The sequence below is a fragment of the Halyomorpha halys genome, unplaced genomic scaffold (assembly GCF_000696795.3).
Source record: "Halyomorpha halys isolate HHAL.00 unplaced genomic scaffold, Hhal_1.1 Scaffold88.1, whole genome shotgun sequence".
Taxonomy (NCBI): domain Eukaryota; kingdom Metazoa; phylum Arthropoda; class Insecta; order Hemiptera; family Pentatomidae; genus Halyomorpha; species Halyomorpha halys.
This window is the reverse complement of record NW_027114863.1, coordinates 1,953,164-1,964,996: the sequence shown is the minus strand read 5'-3', so window position 1 is coordinate 1,964,996 and position 11,833 is coordinate 1,953,164. Positions and strand designations below refer to the sequence as shown.

General features: G+C 32.6%; 1 protein-coding gene across 1 annotated transcript in view; it reads left to right on the top strand.

The window, feature by feature from the left end:
* Positions 1-11,833, top strand: part of LOC106677132 (acyl-CoA Delta-9 desaturase) — a 28,856-nt gene extending 17,023 nt beyond the window's left edge. Inside the window, exons 3-6 of the mRNA XM_014414847.2 lie at positions 879-1,012; positions 5,637-5,842; positions 7,149-7,334; positions 11,549-11,833. Coding sequence (XP_014270333.1) covers positions 879-1,012; positions 5,637-5,842; positions 7,149-7,334; positions 11,549-11,819 — 797 coding nt within the window. The 3' untranslated portion in view covers positions 11,820-11,833. The remainder of the gene's footprint in view (positions 1-878; positions 1,013-5,636; positions 5,843-7,148; positions 7,335-11,548) is intronic.

Below are 11,833 nucleotides of genomic sequence, written 5' to 3'. Positions count from 1 at the left end.
AAACTGTTTTAGAGTTCTACTACTGGGTAGTTTCTCTACATCCTGTATCATATCTTATGTCATTATGATCAAATTTACTGGTTGTATTTTTTTTTATACAGTTGTAAATATCATCAAATAAATAAAATAAAAAAAAAATAAAAAAAAATTATTCAATATAGTTGCCGAACTCCCTAACCACTCAAACCCCCTAGTTAGATTGATTATGATGATGATGAATTATACATACAAAAAATGTATAAATTGGAAATTCAAAACTCCTCACAGTATCATAAAAAACTGTATTTGTACCTTAACCTACATTTACCAAAGCCTTATGGCCAACTGTTAATAATTAATAAAAACGACTATTGAAAATATGGAATAAAAAACTCAAAAAAATATTTTATTATTTTTACTCATATTTACCATTTTTTACTTTAAAAGAGAATATTTAATCCTACATGTATTCTGCATATTTAAAGGTCTCAAGATCCTAACAGCCCACCAATAAGTTAATAATGGATATGATCATTTGCGTAGTAGCTTGTTATTTTTTTTAAATTTTAATATTTAGCTCGTCCTGGAGACTGAAGCCCATGCAGAAAAGCCTGTTATAAATTCTATTATTGACGCTACTATAATGTTTTTTTTTCTCTTCGTTCCTTTTTTTAAATTAATTGTTTTTCTCATTAGAAATCAATCATTTATTTTATTAAATCTATAAATGTCATTGTTTTTTTGTTTAACTTTTCTTTTTCTCTCTTCTTAAGAATTATTTATATTTATTGTAACTGTTATATTAACTATGTAAAGCCCACCAGCCTGGTATTAAATAATTTTTTGTTGTTAATATTTGTGAGTATATTACACTCATTGGAGTAATTATCACATTACAGTTTTCGTCATTGGGTTCATAATCGGCGGACTTGGAATCACCATGGGAGCACACAGGCTGTGGTCGCATCGTAGCTTTAAGGCAAAACTACCTTTGAAACTGTTCCTTCTCTTGGGGCAAACTCTGGCTGGCCAGGTATAGCATATTTGCATTCGGAAGCCAATATTTACTAAAATTATTTTTAATTTAATTAAAATAAATTAATTAATTTCTATCCAGGTAAAGGTAAAGTTTCAACAGTCTTTATTAATTCTTTAACAGTCTGACGTTTAGCCCGCATTGGCCATCCTCAAGAACAATCTAACAATTGACAGATTTTATTATACATTAAGTTTTAACTACAACATACATTAAATATAAATGTACACCTCACATCTAAATATTTAAAAACATTTTGCAGGCTATTCTATTCAGGTCTTTAATTAAATGTCAAATCACTCTGAAACAATAAATTAGCAAGGAATCAAGTTAATTATTAATAAACTTGCCTTAGGTTATGTCGAATATTTTTCATTTTCTGCATCTGCTAAAGCCCAAAAGAGTATTTTCTTTTCTTTTTCTACTATTCCATTTACATCCTATTGGTATTTTACTTTTTGTTAATTATAAGTTCATTTTTATTTTTAATTACCAGTTATTTGTATTTTTTAATTTATATTAAGTTGTGCTTAGTGTTGTGAATTGGGCCTTAAGGTGAATGAAGACAAGACGGTGTACATGAAAAGCTCAAGAGAGGATAAAGAAGATAATAGCAAAGTGACGTTCGGAGGCCACAGCTTCACTTCTGTAAATCAGTTGAAGCTTGGTTACAGATGATAACAAAGTAGTAGTAGAATAACAGCAGGAAATAAATGTTATTTCTCACTGCAGAAAATACTGAACTTTATAACTCTCTCTAAAAGGATGAGAGTGGTTATTTACAAAACCATCGTAAGGCCAGTAGTGATCTATGGGGAAGAAACATAGCCCTTGACAAGAAAAGCAGAACAGATGCTCAACTCCTGGGAGAGAAAGGTATTGAGAAGGATATGGGGAGGAGTCTCGGGGAATGGAATTTGGAGAAGAAGAAGGAATGAGGAACTGATAAATCTGTACGGGGAACCCAGCATCGTGGTGTTAATTAAAAGAGCAAGATTAGGATGGTTAGAGGATGCCCGATGAGGGGATACCCAAAAAGATGGTTTATAGCAAACCAGATGGAAAATGGAAATGAGGACGTCCCCGGATCAGATGGCTGGACGATGTGGAGGAGGATTTGAAGCTGATCAAGGTTGACAGATGGAAGGAGAAGGCAAGAGACCATGTGGCTGTTGAGGAGGAGGTCCGGGTTCTTGCAGGCAGTGTAGTCCCATAATAATAATAATAATAATATATTAAAAAATTTGTTTACGTAAATCATGGACAATTAGAATTTCTTTGTGGTGCGTGTATAATATAAATACATCGCTGCGGCTCGGCATGTATGGGATTACTGCCACTACTTGGACTGATAAGGCAGTCCGTAGCCTGTGTGTGGACAGTCTGTAGCCTAGAGTGGACAGTCTGTAGCCTAGAGTGGACAGTCTGTAGTCATTACGGGAGCAGTTCTTGGACCCACCTGGTCTCACCTTCATTTTTTTTCTAAAAATGCTCACCATTCCGTTTTTTTATTGACTCGCTCAACACCAACTCGTCGAAGAAGGCCATTTCCGATGAGATATGCTATACGTAGAGGTATAGTCGACGCTTATCGACCCTCTTCCCATCTACTGTGAGTGACAATCTTTTTTTTTATCATTGAGCTTCCTATTTTTTTATTTGCTAACCAACTCAGTTAGTGTAAAGCAAATTTCCTTTTTTGTATAAAGAAAATTTTTTTAATTTGTATATAAATTCAAGTATTCTCTATTTACTTCATAACTCACTATTTTATTTTTGTAACAACAGGAAATGATTCATTTTTTTTATTTTCATTATTCATATTTTAATTTATTAAATTGTATATATCACTTGGGAGGTTATTTTTTATTATTTAATTATCCTCATTATTTAGCCTTTTTATATTCATTTCAGGTCCTCCATCTTTTATTTTTTAACCCGAACCAGCGAACATTTTACTCCGGGGAAGAGGTCGGTTTTTCAGAAACGCCTCTCGCTCCAACAGCATCAATAAAAAAAAACCTTCGCTAGCTTAAGTAGTGAGGAAGAAAAAAGATGGGTTAGTCCTCTAGGAAATAAAGAAACAACAAATACTTCTGGGGTTTAAATACAAACTTTAATTAAAATAGTATCGTTATTTGGTTTAACATCATAGGAAGTACAAACTATATTTAAAAAAAAATAGTTTTTCTATTATAATAGTTCAAATTTTAAATTAAAAGGCTTCTAAGGATCTTGAAACAAATAATTTTGTTTCATCAGATTATTTTTTTAGTGAACTCTTAAAAAAATGGAGCTATTCAGGCTGATTCTTAGTTGAATCCAAGATATCAAAAGGTGATGATCTACAGATAGGTATATTGAGCCCTATCGGCCATTTGGTAACATAGTTGACAAAAACTTCAATACCTCTTAGCACAAGAGCCAAAGAAGAAAAAAATTCAATTATTTCGCCCTAATTTTTGATTACTTTAATGAAAACTATGAAATAAGTAAAAATTGATAAATCAGCCAAGTATAGGTAGGAGGAATAAAAAATGGTGGCTGTTCCAGTACGTTAAAATAAAAATGTTTCATTCGGAGCTCTATATCTTTAAAACTAACAACACCAGAAAATCAAAGAGAACATCAATAAATGGAATTTGGTCCGGTCAAATAAAACTCTAATAGTAAATTGGTGTACTCCTTTTATTTGAGCCAACGTTATTATTTTTGTACTTAAGTTAATTGTTTGTATCTCTTTTAGCCCGACGAAGCCCTGCAACGTGGGGCGAAACGTTGGCTCAAATAAAAATAGTACACCAATTTACTATTTGAGTTTTATTTGACCGTACCCGGACCAAATTCCATTTATTGATACACACGGTGAATCAGCAATCTTCCAGTATGTAACAAAGAGAATATCATTTAAAGTGGAGCAAATTTACTAAAATATGAGCCATAAAAGTCCTATATACGTTCGATATTTACCGAGATACAAATTTTTTAAAAGCAACATTTCATAAAAAAGGCCCGGAAAAATCAGAAGTTATTTTAAAATAACTAACTAAACAAAATAACTAGTTTAATTTACTATAAATTAGTCTATAAAATGTATCTTCGTAGCAGTAGTATTTTTCATGATATTTGCTAAAATAAATTGATTTATAGTTTAGGACAAAATTTATATTGATAAGCGAATATTATAAAAACTACTACCCCTACAAAAATACGTGTCATAAACTACTTTATATCAAGACAAATTACCTTTATTTCAAGTCCTGGCAGATATATGTACGTCTTATATTTTTTCAAAAATCAAACATTTTATCCGAACAATTAGAAATTAGCATTTTGAGAATTTATTTTGTCAACAAAAAACAACTTCTCCGATGAAGATGAACGTTATAAAATACTCTATATTCTACATGCATTTAGCTTCAGTTTGAGTGTTAATAGACATTTGTAAGTCGAACTACTGTGTGTGTACTTTCAGTACATTTTTTATGAAATGTTGCTTTTTAAAAAGTTGTATCTCGAGAACTTTTCAACGTTTTGAAGCAGACGCCAGTTCTTATTCCCCCTACCTATACTTGGTTGACTCATCAATTTTGAGTAATAAGTATACATAGTTTTCATTAAAGTAATAATAAAAAATTGAAGTGAAAAGACTGCCTTTTTTTCAACCTTGCTCTTGTACTATCTTGGTATGCAGTAAAACTAGGAATTGTTTTCTTAAAAGCAAATAAATTCAAATCTATTTTATTTATATCGTTCTCTTTTAAAATCCATTCGTTCATTTTCCTATCTTCTTTTTCACTAATTCTATAATTCTATACTGTTAATCTAAAATATTTATCATATAGTCAAACACTTACTTGGATAGATAGGATATCCCCCAACGTTGTTTAATATAAATCCCATTATATCCTTCTAAACTCAAACCAGCAAGTACTGCTTGTTGGCTGCAAATTTCCTTTGGCAACCTTCTTCATATATTCCTGCACATCTCTAAAATTATAAGTCGTCCTTAATTGTATATGTTGATTTGTGTTTAACCCATTTTTATTTCTTCCCAACAGTCTAGTTTTTGTTTGAATATAAAAGTGTCAGTTTTGATATTACTGTATTTTTTTTTACCAAATATTTCTAACCTAACAGAATTTCCTTCTTTTTAGGGGAGAAATCTAGCTTCTTTTGTACATAATTAAACAAGAGTTTCAATTCAATTCCACTAACATAATCAATGAAGCCAAGACAGGCTTTTTACTTTACGAAAAGTTATTTGGGTTACATAAAATGCAACCTTTTGGTTCATTTTTGTTGGGAACAATGGTCTTAGCTGTGCGCAATTAATTGGAATAAAAACAGAAAACTTAGATAAAAACATTATAATTATAAAGTTCAACCAATATTTGATTTGAATTTTCGAGAACACTAGCGCGATCAACCGAGTTATCTCAGTTTCAGGTAATCTTGGTAACCTGGTAAACTAAACTGACCAGAAACAGATCGCTAAGTTAACTGAGTTTTACTAAACTCTTGGACAAATCTTAGTTTTACCGGTGATTGGTGCAACTGCCCCTTAAATTTCATCAATCCCAAGATAAATAAATTTATGTTTCATGTTATTTCAACTCAGAATTGCGTTTGGATTTGGGCTCGGGACCACAGAGCACACCATAAATTCAGCGACACCGACGCCGACCCTCACAACTCCAACAGAGGATTCTTCTTTTCCCACATGGGCTGGCTCATGATGAAGAAACATCCTGAGGTCCTCAGGAAGGGTAAACAAATCGATATGTCGGATTTGGATGCCGATCCTTTGATCATGTTCCAGAAAAAGTAAGTTCAGATTTCTTTTCCCAATTAGTAATATTAATCGTATATTTTAGATTACGATAACAAATGCCGTAATGATATTTGTCAACTTTAAAGGATATTTTAATTTAATAGTTATGCCTTTATTTCTTAGTGAACCAATTCAGGCAGTGTTGATTATTATTATCACTTATTATTATTGGCGCAATAGACCGTGGAGGTCCAAGGCCTTGCGCGATGTACATAAGAAATATATCGTGCATTTCATGACGTGGTTTTCATAGGATATGTTCGTCGCTCTCACGGCTATTTTTGTGAGTGCCGCCCATTGGGTAACGGGAAACATTTAAACATTAGTAGTTGAAAAACATTCAAATACTAAGTATAATATCCAAAATTATAGGATAGATGAGAATCTTCGGCTTAGAACCTTAAGGAGTTTTTCTTAGCTCAATAAAAGAACGTAAGACAAGAATGAAGTTATCCCTTCAAAGTTATAATCCGTCCTTTCTTTCTCTCTCTCTCTAAGTACTATTGTGATACACTCGTAATAATATGTTCAGGCCAGGCCACTTCTGAACATTATTTTAATTTAATAAATGTATACTAATTAAATTCCAATCTCACTTTCCTCTCCTTAATTTCTTTTATTGTTCCCCATTTATTTCACCCTTACAACCTTAAACCCATACCACCTTTAAACCTTAACAACATTAAATTCCTAGAAATGTATTTCAATAGTGTGAAAATCTTTAAGTAAGTTGTTGCTACCAGAGGTAATTCCTATTTACTGAAGTTGTAACCTCTTTGGATTAAAGATAACATTATCTGTTTACGTATCTAGTTAGTGTGTGCAGTTTACCTTTATATTTTTCTTTCTTCACCAATTTTCAGTCTATGTACCTATGTTAAATCTGTTTCACTTCTATCTACACTCTCTCTCATTAATCACACCAACTTCACCAACCTGCATCTTTCTTATATATGCCGTGTATAAACTCGATTAGCACAACAAGTGTTTTTCTCTCTCAGCCCTGTAATCAGTATTCAAACATTTTACAAGTTAAATAAGTGTACTCAAGTACAATTTGTCCGAATTGGATTCACAGCTAATGGTTGCAAGAAACTCGAACATCCTCTATAAATCATTTTATTATCTGTAAAGTATCATTGGCGGTTTAATGAATTTTTATTTTCAATTAATAAGTGGTTGGTAAACTTTTCCAAATGGTATAATAACCCATAGAAGTTAAAACATATATTATGCAATGCATTTACATACAACACTAATATTAAGGTGTAAGTATCTTCTATGATTTTTATATTTCAGGTACTACATACTATTACACTTAATCAGTTCTTTGGTAACCCTCGTAGCTGTACCGTATTATTTTTTGAACGAGGACCCTTGGTACAGTTTGATGGTGGGTTATGTCTTCAGGATGGTACTCAATTTCCATATAACATGGACAGTTAACAGCTTTGCACACATGTACGGAAACAAGCCTTACGAAAAGTAAGTATTTGATTACTTAATAATAATAGTATAATACCTAAGTATAGTACTTGGTTTGTCAGCTACCTACCTTCTGGCTAGTGCTTTCAGATACTTACTTTTTGTTAATTTTTTTTTAACCATAAGTATTTCAGTGAGTCCAAGAAGAGACAAAAGTTATTTCACCCTAATTTTTGGTACTCTAATGAAAACTATATATAGTTACTATTTAAAATTGATGAGTTTATCAACCATTGTTAGGGGAAATAAAAAAATGTTAGCTATTGAAAAACGTTGAAAAAAATTAATTTTTCATTCGAAAATATATGAAGCTATATATTTAAATATATAAAACTCCGATCATTTAATATTTCCAGAGATATAGTTTTTTAAAAAGCAACATTTCATAAAAAATATACTGAAAAATCAGTAGTTAGAGTATTTATGTAGGGAAGTTTACATCTCAGGAATCATTTGACGTACAGATGTCTATTAGCACTCGAAATACAGCTATCATAACGTACTATAAAGTAGTTAATAACGTTTATCTACGTAATAGTTTTTATGATATTTGTATATGAATATTAACTACGCAAGGTCCGAACAACTAGGTATCAATTTATTTTATTAAATATTCTGAAAACTACTGCTCCTACGAAGATAAGTGTTATAAACTAATTTATAATAATAATACTTTATTTATTCGCAGATGAGTCCCTTTAGAATAATAGAAAGAAATAGACAGATAATGGCTGAGGAGTTGGTTTCTCACTTTAATTAGTTGGACAATAAAAAAAAGAAAATGATGTAAAAATAATTAAGAATGATATACATATTTACAATTATATTGATTACAATTTTATGGGGTCTGAATGGATAAGAAATGATTGAACAGGCGGGATTTAAAGGTAGGGAGGGTATTGGAGCGATGGATGCTGGAAGGGGTGGAGTTCCAAAGGGATGAGGATCGCTTAATGAACGATCTATCGAAAGCAGCGGTTCGGTGGGCCCTTGTGTATAAATCTGAAGACCGGGAACGGGTATTGCGGGAACGAACAGAGGATTTGAATTGAAGGAGCCCGGAGATGTATGAAGGACGGCGGGATTGGATGACCTGGAAGATGAAGGATGCCAAGAAATACTTACGACGGTAGGAAGGATAAAGCCTCTTCAACTCTGCATAAAGACGGGAAACAGAAGCGTCCCTTGGGATCTCGAAGATGAATCGTACACAGCAATTTATCAAACTTTTAATTTAGCCTCGAGATCCCCAGAGACGCCCCCATATACCGTACAGCAATAGTCAAAGTGGGGAAATATTAGAGAAGTGACTAGTGGCCTACGAGTTTTGAAATGGAAATAGGTAGTGGAAGTAACTTACACGTTAGATTGTCCTTATAGTACATTTAATTGAGATATATTTTTTCATAGATGATCAATTTTGTCCGTACAACTAGAAATAATTATTTTGTGAATTAATATTGGTAAATATAATGAAAACTACTACTCTTACGAAGATAAGTGTAATAAACTAATTTATGGCACATTCAACTGAGATAAATTTTTTCATATATCGATGATTTTATAGCGCATTAAAACTAACTTTACTTTGAGTGCTAGTATACAACTGTAATCTAATGGTTCCTGGGATATAGATATCTCTAAATAAATTGACTACCTTCTGATTTATTACATTTTTTGTGAAATGTGGGTTTTTAAGTAAATGTATTTCGGGAACTATTAAACGTAAATAGCACTATTAGGGATAATATTTTAGGAAATTTATTCTACATGAAATGATGTTCTATTATGTTTCCTAGTGTTATAGGTAAATTTTGCACATGACATGTGTTCGGAACATTTATTTTAGTAAATATCATGATAACTAATACTTCTACGAAGATAAATGTCTTAAACTACTTCGCAGTTCATTGAACTAGCTTTAATTGGAATACTAATAGGCATTTGTACGTCTTATGGTTCCTGAGATATAGACTTCACTACCTACTGATTCTTCAGAACATTTTCTGTGAATTGCTGCTTTTTAAAAAGCTATAGCTCGGTAACTATTGAGCATAATAGTTCTATTAGGGCTCATATTTTAGAAAATTTACTCTACTTTAAATGATATGCTCTTAGGTTTTCTAGTAATGCTAATAGTTTCAAATGAAAAAATATCTTTTTATTATTTCAACAGCCAACATTTTTTATTTCCTCTCACTATGGTAAGTAGATTTATCAATTTTGTCTGGTAATTATACATAGGTTTCCTTGAAAGTAATCAAAAATTGGGGTTAATTAACTGATTTTTTTTTTCCACTGGGCTCGTATACTAGGTCATATGGGATTTTCGGCAGCAGTGGGTATTACGTTAAAGAATGCTACTGCTGCCAGAAAGCAACACATTATTGAAAATGTTCTTATTTTACAACTTGGGAAAGAAACACAATAACAATAAGGTTAATATACGTTGTGCATCTTAGAGCTGCAGCTGCACTTAGTCATCTGCACTCGGGCCACACTGAAGGACACCGCCTTCACCATATATCCGCTCTGCCACGGTTCCATGCAGTCTCATTCCTGGTTGTCAGCTTCCTCTCATAGTGGTTCGTCGACGGTAGGTTCTTGAAATTTTCCTGGCATAAAGCTACTACAAAGAAATTGTATATAATACATAACAAATAGCAATCTGAAAGTCTGCAATCTAAAACTGAACAGATAAAGAAAATAATACAAATAAGATTTCAAAGAGTTACCACTTTATTATTATTATTACCATAAAGTTTTCTGAAGCACCTCTTGGTCATTACTGATCAATCCCCTGCTTAGTATTAGAAACAACAGCATGGTAAAAAGGAAAATGAAAAGTAAATTTTAAATAGTTCCAATGTCGGCATTGGCCTTCTCACAAGACCGGTAGGGTGAACATATGTGACACCTGGGCCTTTTTAATAATAAAGTACAAACTAATACTATGAGTCTTGCCGATTTAACTTAATACAATTACACTGACTTGTACTTTAGTACTTTTTAACTTCACTAATAGTCCTCCCTATTATGAAAAAAAAAAGTATTAGTGTAATTAACACGTTGTTTCAATACTTTTATTTTGGACTAATACTATTAGCTTTCATTATGAAAGCTGGTCATAGGTCGCAGGTACATAATAGGTTGAAGGTCGTTGGAATTAGACAATTGGTTGCACATGTTAGGACAGACTTATCAAAGGACATCCAAAAGGAAGACACACAGTGGCTGTCAGTCGGAGAGAGACCCATGAGTAGGACACACAGACAGAAGTGGAAGGACACTGTAGTGTAGGTAGCGCAGCCAAGGACGGACATCTCTAGCTAGGTCAGGCTGATGAGGAAGATCCAAGAGAGGACCATGGACCAACGACGCTAAGATCCCCATGAACTACAAGACAACATCGACCAGAGACCATCTAAGTAGAATGGTTGTACTTTGAATGAAAAAATTAATTAAACTTAGAGTCAATATGACTATAAAGGATCTCTGGTATTTTGGAAAGCTGGTATTTTCAATTCATAGAGTATTGAATACACCGTAAAAGTCAAAAAGTCTACCTATAAGAGAGCGTGGATCATTATACTTAGATTGTAAATACGAGTACAACCTAATGCAAACCAATCTTCAATTTATAGTTTAAAATCCCCGCATACCACCTCATTCTCATAGCCTAATAGAGATTGGAAAACTCATCTATATATATATATATATAGGAACCGCTAGAGATAGATCATATAAATAGATATACATAGATAAATAAATAAAATGCAGTAATAGAATGCCTATAAGCTTTAAAAACACTGTAAATAGTACTTCAAACCCCTGTTTGCTCAGGGTTTCATCGACATGTAATATTATTTTCTTTTTCTTTACTGGCGAACAAGAAAAGTTTCTTCCTGTGTAAACATTCCAACACACAAAAACTTTAGTGCAGTCTTAATAGGTCGATGTAAAAATACATGGAAGTATGTTTTTTCTACAACACACAACCCAAATGAAAGTAGATAAAAAATAATTGTGTTATGGGATGTTGGTGAATCTCCAACCAGGAAGAAATCCTGCAAGCACCGCTCCCGATTGACAAATTCCTTGAACGAGTGGTAACATAGAGCATTCATTGTTGATATTTTAGTCAATAATAATTTCCTAATAGATATATTACATTTTCTAATCTCTAATATTAATGAAATATTGTTGATTGACAGGGAAATCATCGCGGTACAGAACCCATACGTGTCTTTCTTCGCGCTGGGAGAAGGATGGCACAATTTCCACCACGCCTTTCCTTGGGACTGTAACACATCTGAATTCGGACAGTACTTCAACCTGGCATCAAGATTTCTTAATCTATTTGCCTATTTAGGCCTAGCTTACGATCTCAAAATAGCGACAAAGGAAATGGTAATGCACAGGGTGATGAAGCATGGAGATGGATCGCACTCTTTATCAAAACATACTGAACAACTTATTAAATAAATTGTTAAATTAAA